Source organism: Aythya ferina (assembly GCF_964211825.1).
Source record: "Aythya ferina genome assembly, chromosome: 1".
NCBI classification, from domain to species: Eukaryota; Metazoa; Chordata; class Aves; order Anseriformes; family Anatidae; genus Aythya; species Aythya ferina.
The window spans coordinates 192,588,875-192,597,481 of record NC_140296.1 but is presented as its reverse complement, the minus strand read 5'-3'; the positions used below and the strand labels follow the sequence as shown (position 1 = coordinate 192,597,481).

Below are 8,607 nucleotides of genomic sequence, written 5' to 3'. Positions count from 1 at the left end.
ACACAACATGCCCTACCCTTTCAGAGGAAAATCCAAGTACCACAAGTCTTGCCATTGGCAAATACGTACAACAATGCTCTGCATGAGGCTTGGGCAGATACAGAGCTTGTTGTTTACAAGCTGGCAACAGATGGTTTCAAGGACCAGTTGTACAGTTTGATCCTTTTGATGTGAAAACTTCTACGCAATATTATGGTAGGGAAAAATTTTTGCAAGGCACTGCTTTCTCCTTTTACAAACTTCAGTCCTGAACAATGTGCTTGCACAATGACTCAGAGGAAGGCACTGCCTCTTGAATCCAAAGCCTACACTATGCAACGTGTTAGACACAATGGTTGTCTCAAACCTCTCCTTGATGTCTGGGGCCATCACACAACTCTTTTTGGCACTGTGGCATTCTGAAATTCAATAACCTTTGAATGATTGGATAAAAATTCACATTTTGGTAAAGGACACAGAACAACTTCCAGAACACAAAGTCATTGTATGAGGGGAGCTCATATGGGAGGGAACCAGCTACTGCAACAGAAGTCTGGCAACAGAGGCTACCACAAGATTCCTGTTTAATATGAAACCAGCCGTGCTGACTGAACGGGCATTGTACACTGGATTTATTCTGGGCCTGCATTTTGTCAGTCTCAGAAGCATCCCCATATGAAAGGATAATGAAACCCACTGAGTAAAATAAGGCAAATCACACCTCTCACACTGCTCACTGTGCATACGAACAGCCACACCGAGTAAGACCAGAAATCCATCTAATCCATTACACTTTCTCCAACAGCATCTGTATAGATAAAGTACAATAACATTATTAATCCTTCATATGATATAAAACCTAAGGCTTCTATGCTTTAAAATTGTCTAATTCAATATTGCAGCAGTTTTGCACATGCCTTTCTGAAGGTCCTCAGCTCTGGTTGGCAGCTAGGAGGACCAAAAAAATCTGACAACCATCAACCTGGCCAAAACTAAAATAGAACAGGTTTCTGAGTGAGTAGCTTCCTCAGATGAGCACAAAGACAAAGATGTAGTTAGGGACTGCTGTTTTGAGAGGGAAAAGAGGGGATGAACCGGACTACAGGTAATCCTGCAGTGGATCGCAACAAACTGTCATGAATACAATCATGAGCTTAAGCCGTGTTAGCTTTCCTGTAAGCTGTTAGCTTTCACACTCTCTCCTGTAAACCAGCCCTTTGCTGAGCTATTTCAGCACGTTAATTTATCAGAAAACCTGACTAAAGATCCGCCCCCCGCCTCCCCCAACTGAATTCACGGACTGAAATAGCTCAGCTGAGAACCTCTAAGTGCAGCTGGCAGATCTTAATCCAACTTCCTAACAGGGTACCAGCAAAACACACTGCACCCCTGCATACAGCCTGCACCAGAAGAGTCACTCAACAGAGCTAGAGATATTTCACACTTCTTTGTACCCACAAAGAACATTTCAGTACAATGCTCAAAACAAGGCAGCACAAATTTTAATATGGTATCTCCCATATCATACCTCTGGCAGCCTTAACTCTGCCCCTGAAATTTGACCCAGTCTGTCCCACTCCTGTTTATGGGTTATATGAAAAATCTGCACAAGACAATTGCTTACATTTTATCATTTCTCTACACAGATTTTTCAAAAGTATACTAAAGAAATCGACCTAACAGCAGGAGCAGAACATCAGTGAAGTCAACTACAGACTTCAAGTATTAGCAACAACCCTCTTAACTTGCATTTTTAGAGTCAAAACTGAAATATTTGGAGCCTTGGCATTTGGTCATGCTGCAAAATGTCATATTGAGTTTTAAATCAACACAATGTTGCTTTTAGGTTTGAGCAGGTATTATAGCCAGAGAAATAGCTCAACAATATGCACCCTTGAACTTTCATTTCCTAATTCCCTTCTGAAATGTGACGTGGCACTACTGCAGCAATCAGCAGGCAGTCTAACGTTATGTAAACAATTTCAAAAGCCTAATGGTTATAGAATAGATTGTTAGTTTGGAAGAATAAGAACTTGGCAGCTTTGCTAGGTAAGAACTACATAATATAAACAGGTTTCAGAAGCTGGTTGCTTCAGGTTAGCATTAGCAAATTTTTGCAAACAGCCTCTACACATCTAGCTGTCTTATTACCTCCAGGAAGAGCAGGCAACAAGGAGTCAACAGCAATCAGAAAAGAAATTTAAAGTCACCAAACCATTCTATAAACAAGCTGTGAAGTCATTCATTCCACTGTGGAAACTGAGAAGTTTCTTGTTTGCTAGGATACTAGGGACACAAACTGTCTCTCACCAAGCACTTCTTGTTCTTCCCCAAGCTCGGAAAAAAAAAAAAAAAAAAAAAAAGTCCCCCCATACCTTTGCCTCTCACACACCAACCACACCGGGCAAGACCTAAGAAAAACCCTTAAAAACTCATATTCAGGAGGGAATGCCCATGAGACAGAATGACAAGATGGTGTTTTTCAGGCAAAATAGTCCAACTACGTTATGAATCTTGTATCACAGTCCACTGTGAAACCCAGAAGAGGTTTATAAGAATAATTATGTGCAAGTAATTACATGGATATGATTATCAACCTCTAATCATCTTAGAACTCCAGGTTGACAACCAGTGCTTAAGCGATCAGCCTTGAAGTCTTGCTTCAGAGATAGGCACTTCAGTGTGGTGTTTGGGTCATGTGAGGACTCCTTTTTTTGCCGTTAATGCCAACATTGTATCACAGTTCACCTTCAGACACCTAGGAACTGCTTTGATGAGTAGTTACATTTTTCACAAACCCTAACTTTGTTTTCAGGAGACACCCCTGGTGCCTTCTCCAGGCGCATACATGGCGTACGCCACCAAAGAACCCATCCCTGTGCAGTCCAGTTTCATTGAACTGAAACGCCACTTGTTCTTTGCCTTTTATTAAGTTCACTTAGGTTGACCAAATGAGCTTCCCTAAAGTAAACAGGTTTATAAAATATCAGGATGATTCTATCTTTAGGTGCTCAATAGAAACAAATACTTAGTTCAACTAGAAAACTTTAAAAATGACTTTAGATACAAAAGTGTAACAATTATACTGCGCAATACATCTTTATATATCACTAAGCCCATGAAATTGAAAAAAAAAAAGGGTTTTTTTGTTTGTTTTTTTTTTTTTTTTTTGCACCATCAAGAACAGCCACAAGTCCTGAACCTCCATTCTTTACGCATCCTTGATCAGAGTAAACTGAAACTTGGGAATGCTTGGGATTCAAAATACCCTGAGCACATACTAGTGCAACACCACAAAGCATACATAATCCGTCGGAAAAGGGGAGGGGGGGGGGGGACAGCGAGAATCGGATGGTGCTTTATTATACAAGCATGAAAGAAAAGTTCCTTTGGAAAATAACTTCTTGGGTGGACTTCTGGACCAGTGAGGTAGCCCGAAGGGGGAGAAGTGGAAGCGGAACTTGGTCCCCACGCGCGGAGCCTGCAAGAGGCCGGAGCCCCGCAGGCTGCCCCCGGTACGGGGGCTGGGGGGGGGAAGGGGAAAGGGGGTCGTGGTGGGGGTCCCGGCGCCCCGTCCCGAGTCCGAGCGAGCCGTAAAGTGCAGCAGAAGGACATGATCCAGACGAAAGCAATGTAAACAGGTGACTGATATCGGTCTCTTTGTCCGCGGCGGGGCAGAGCCGGGCGGCGGCCGCGGCCTCACGACGGCGCCACGGGCAGGCGGCGCACCCGCACCACGGGGGCCAGGTCCACGCCGAGGATCCGCTGCGCCCGCCGCAGCGCCGCCGCCAGGCTCCGCCGGCTCCACACGCTGCCCCGCACCCGGATGGTGGGGAAGGAGGTGAGGCGGGGGGTGGCCGCCTGCCAGATCTCCTCCAGCGACCGGCCGCCGAACGGCTCCCAAGCCGGCCCCTGCGCCGGGGCGCCCCGCTCGCTGTCCTCCTCCTCCTCCTCCTTCTCCTCCTTCTCGCCCGGCACCGCCGCCGCTTGGCGCTGCCACCCCCGTCCCCTCCTGCGTCGCCGCCGCCGCCGCCGGCGCTTGGCGCTGCCCCCCGCGGCCACGGCCCGGCGCTTGGCGGCGGCGGCGGCCGGGAGGCGCCGCTTGCCGGGGCGGCGGCGGGGCCGCTCGGAGGAGGGCGGCGGCGGGTCGGGGACGACGGCGCGGCAGGAGGCGTAGCCGTAGACGTCCTTGCTGCGGAGGATGACCGGGGAGAACTCGTGCTTGAGGCTGCAGAGGAAGTTCCAGAGCTCCGAGTCGGAGCTCATGAACTCGGTGGACTTGGGCATGAAGAGCTTCAGGGCGTCGCTCAGCGCCTTGGTGCCGGCGAAGGAGACCTGCGACCGCGAGTACACAACTTTCTCCGCCTCCCCTTGCAGCCCCCAAGCGGCCGCCGCCGCTCCGCCACCATCGGCTGCCGCCGCCGCTGCTGCCGCTGCTGCCCCCGCCGCCGCCTCCACCGCCACCTCCTCCCGGGCCCCCTCCGCGGCGCTCCCCGCTTCGTGGTTCATCCTCCCGGCTCCTCTCTCCAGCGCCGCCTGCTTCCGACTGCGGGTCATGGAGGCGGAGGGGCGAGGAAAAAAAAAAAAAGGGGGGGGGGGAGCGCGAAGGAGGCGCGGGGAGGCGAAGAGGACGGGCGCCGCTCCGCCAGCCGGGCGCCCGCCCGCCGCTCCTCCGCCACCGCCCGCCCGCCGGCTGGGAGCGCCGATCGATCGCGGCCGCCCGGCACAAAATGGCGCTTTAAAGTCCCAGGCGGGGACTGCGCCGCGGCCCGCCCTCCCTCCGCGCCCGGCGGTTGGCCCGTTTGAAACGCGTGTCGGCGGCCCCAAACGCCGCCCTCAGCCCGCTGCGAGCGGCCCTCGGGGGGCTCCGGGGGCTCCTCGATGAGGGGAGCGAGATGGAGACCCCCCGGGGGGCTGGGGGGCTGCGGGGGGCTTCGTCCCCGAGGGCAGGACTCGCCCCCGGGGTGGTGGAGGGCTCCCGGGGCAGGGCGTGCCCTGAGGGGCAGCGCCGGGGCGCGGGCGGGTCCCTCATGTCGCCATGTGCTGCCATGTGCCCGGCTGGCGGCATCTTGCTTGCCTCAGGGGACAGCTCCCGGCAGCTTGGTGCTCGGAGGTTGTGTCACCCTGGTCACCATCGGCCAGCGGTGGTGGCGGGGTCTGGCGGGCCTCGTGCGACCTCTGTGCTGTAAAGGCAAGGCGCTGCACACAAGGGGTAGAGGCTTCGAAGGGTGGGCTTGCCCCAGAGCTTGAGCAAAGGCTGAGTCAAACAACAGCATGGAATAGAATCCCATAGTTGAGTTGAAAAGGCCCTACGATGATCACCAAGTCAAACAGCATGACCACTTCTGGGCTAAACAATAAATAAAGTAACTAAAGTTTCTAAAGTAACTAAACCAAATAAAGTGTATTGTTGGGGGCATTATCCAGCCGCCTTTTGAGCAATGACAGGCACAGGACATCAACCACCTCTTCAGGATGCCTGTTGCACTCTACAACCACCCTCAAAGTAAAGAACATCTTCCCAACATCCAGCCTGACCCAAAATGGGTGACCAGGCATGATACAATGAAGTCCGCCATGCAATGTTTGAGTACAACCATCCTGATCCTGCAGAAGGGCTTTTCAGCGTCAACACATTGGTCAGTAACTCAACAACAGCATCAAGACATTGAAATGTTCACAGCGTCATTGGGATTGGCTTCATATCCCAGCAAAGCAGTCCTGTAAGGAAGTCCAAAACAAATTAGTCTTTGCATTAGTTGAGCCCTTTATGAGCATCATCAGCTCAATGAGTACACACTGCCTTCTTGTCCTGCATAACACTGCCATGCTTGCAGCTTTACAGGACAACTTCGTCAGCTGCCATAAGTCCCCTTGTCCCTCTAGACCACGCTTTCCGATAATTTGGAGATTGCTGTCACAGGAAGAGTATCTTCTCAGGTTCTTGGATTGTTTCAGTTAAATCAAAGCTTTCCAGCACCCAGAACAGCAAAGTGTCAGCAAGACCTGAGATGGTTTAACCTTCCCTACAAACCCTACTTGGGGTTTGATTAGACTCCTAACTAATTACTTTCTCTCAGCGTCAGTACGGGCTGAGGAATAACATTATTTTTCTTCATATGTAGTCTTTGTTCTGTAATTAATCTTTCAGTTTAGAATAGGGAAATCTTTTATTCTCAACTCATCAAGAACCTAAATTGGAATGTCTAGGAAGCTACTCAAATAAGAGGCAGAAATTATGCATAAGAAATTATTTCTTACTGCCAGTGGAAATAAGTGAATTTTCTTCACAGTATAAATTGGTTTGTGTTCATGGGAAATTCAAGAATATTAATCCAAATAACCAATTAAAGTGAGTATTAACAAAACTGTTTTAAATCTTCATGGGGACAATCTCGAGGTTTAGCCATATTCCAAACCAGCTTTATAAATGATCTGTTTTTTCAAAAATGCTCTTTCCCCAAACAATGGTGTTAGTGCAGATTTTAATTGGATTCATTTCACAGCACACTTCAGAGCACAGTGATGCAGGCAGATTGCTCTACCTGAGGAAGGTATCCTATAACACAGAGGATAAGAACCCATAGCTGGAAGCCTTATTGCCAGGCATCTCTTGATCCAGCTGTGCTGCAGTTCATCACACTCTGGCACACGTGCCTGCTTCCAGCCATGGGGTAGCCAAGTCTCATTGCCAGCTGGACCACAGGAGCTGACCTGTGCTCATGTTCTCAGCGGTGGGAGCTTCCTCACCATCATATTCAGCAGCTCAGTTGATAAGTGGGTCCTCATTAAACTTCAGAAACCCAGTTGCTTATAATCATTGACCATGACCTTTTTTCTGAAATTACAAACATTTCTGGCATATGAGTTAAATGTCATTGCGGTGGAGGTGGGAACTTCTCAGCCAGCAATAAAGGAGTCACTGTATCCACAAGGTAAAGGACAGATTAGTACATTTTTGTTTTAATCGGCATTTACAAATTATTTTGACTTTTTTGCTTCCAGCATGGATGACACCATTGTACAGCATAGGCTGTAATCTCAGCTTTACAACTTCATTGTAGTTTTCTGCAGTGTAACATTCTCCTTTTAATACCTTACGAAGTCATCTTGGGAAAATCCATGGTAATTGGCTCTTTCAGTAATTTACAATAGCCCAGTAGAGTAATAATGATGATAATAAAATTAATAATGCTTTGGAAGTACATCTTCATTTCAATCATACCACTTCCTATAAGCATTAATTATCACTCACAGCACTCCTGAGTTATGTAAGTAAATATTGCCTTTCGATACCAGATGAATAGAATGAAGAAGTGGATTAAAATGACTTGACTAAGGTGTATGGACACAATGACTTTATTTTCTGTAGATCTCCTTAATTTCTAACAATCTTTCTAAAAAATATAGTGAATGTCTGCACTGAAACAGAAGAAAAAAAATATCTGGTAATCTTTGTTCCATTTATTAGAATTTCTTTATAGAATTCTAAAGAAAGGGAATGAAGTATTAATGACACACTACTGCATTGACATTGTATTTCTTAAATAATTCCTGCCTAGTACCAAACACTGCTGGTAAATATTAAATTGTTATCTGTACAGATGGTCACACTGAGTTTTGAGACATGCTCAATAGCCCTAATGTCCAGGATATTAAGTCACACCACTTCTGTTGCTGGAGGTTTTCCTCTAGCAAACTCATTTTGTTCTACCTAGGTTAGCAAGGACAGTCTTTTACTGTCTGACACCCTTAAAAATAATCACCCTTTTTCATTATCTTTTCCTCTGCTGTTGAGAGGTTGCATTAACTAGCAGACTGCTTCAGTCACTTTGTTCCCTGAATGTCTTTAGCACACTTTCAGGAGACCTTGGGTGACACTGCAAGCATGACTCCACATATATTTGAAGCTAAGCTTCAAATGTTACCCAACAGTCATCAAGTTCCTTGGTCTGAGTTGTGCCCAGACAAGTACTGGCAAAATTCCTGATGTACTTTTAGTGAGAAGCAAAAGCGAATAATTTTCAATAATAGTCTTTCAATCAGTTATTCAGAAAATAGAGAGGGGGGGGGGTCACTGTCTATATTTTTTAAGAAACTGCTAATGTAGTGGCAGTCAAAAAGGGAAATAAGATGTTAGGAAATGCTATGAAAGGAAATGAAAGAAAGCAAAATAGAAACAGCATTCTGCTGAATATGTCCATTGTGCCTCCACAGATCTTGGATACCATGCATTTCTAGTCCTACCGTCTCTAAAAGGATATAGTAATGATACAAAGAATGGTGACTAGGATAAGCAGGAATTTAGAACACCTTCTGTATGAAGAGAGATTAAATAAGCTGAGGCTCTTCAGTTTGAAAAACAGATGGCTGAGGAGGAATATGTTAACGGTTTATAAAACTGTGATGGTACAAAGAAGGCAGATAGGAAATGATTATGTCTTAGTTTTCATAACCGAGAATGAAAGGGGAGCACATGAAGTTATGGAGCAAGAATTTTTAAATGACCTAAAATAAGTACTTTTTTTTCAGATGACTTACAATTCCTCCGTGGAGTTCATTTTTCCAGCAAATTTTTGAGTGCCAACATGGAAACATGTGCTCCCATACTGAACGTAAAGATGAGAA

The 8,607-nt window shown here is 47.0% G+C and overlaps 1 protein-coding gene across 1 annotated transcript; it reads right to left on the bottom strand.

Annotated features, from left to right (window-relative positions):
• Window positions 1-2,890: 2,890 nt before the first annotated feature.
• Window positions 2,891-6,844, bottom strand: CCDC71L (coiled-coil domain containing 71 like). Its single transcript, XM_084512250.1, has one exon. It carries the CDS (start codon window positions 4,534-4,536, stop codon window positions 3,679-3,681), a length of 858 nt encoding a protein of 285 aa, XP_084368376.1. The 5' UTR covers window positions 4,537-6,844; the 3' UTR covers window positions 2,891-3,678.
• Between the last annotated feature and the right edge of the window lie 1,763 nt (window positions 6,845-8,607).

What these genes read in the sequence shown, in the direction of transcription:
- CCDC71L (XM_084512250.1), bottom strand. Translation starts at nt 4,536, where the DNA reads ATGACCCGCAGTCGGAAGCAGGCGGCGCTGGAGAGAGGAGCCGGGAGG.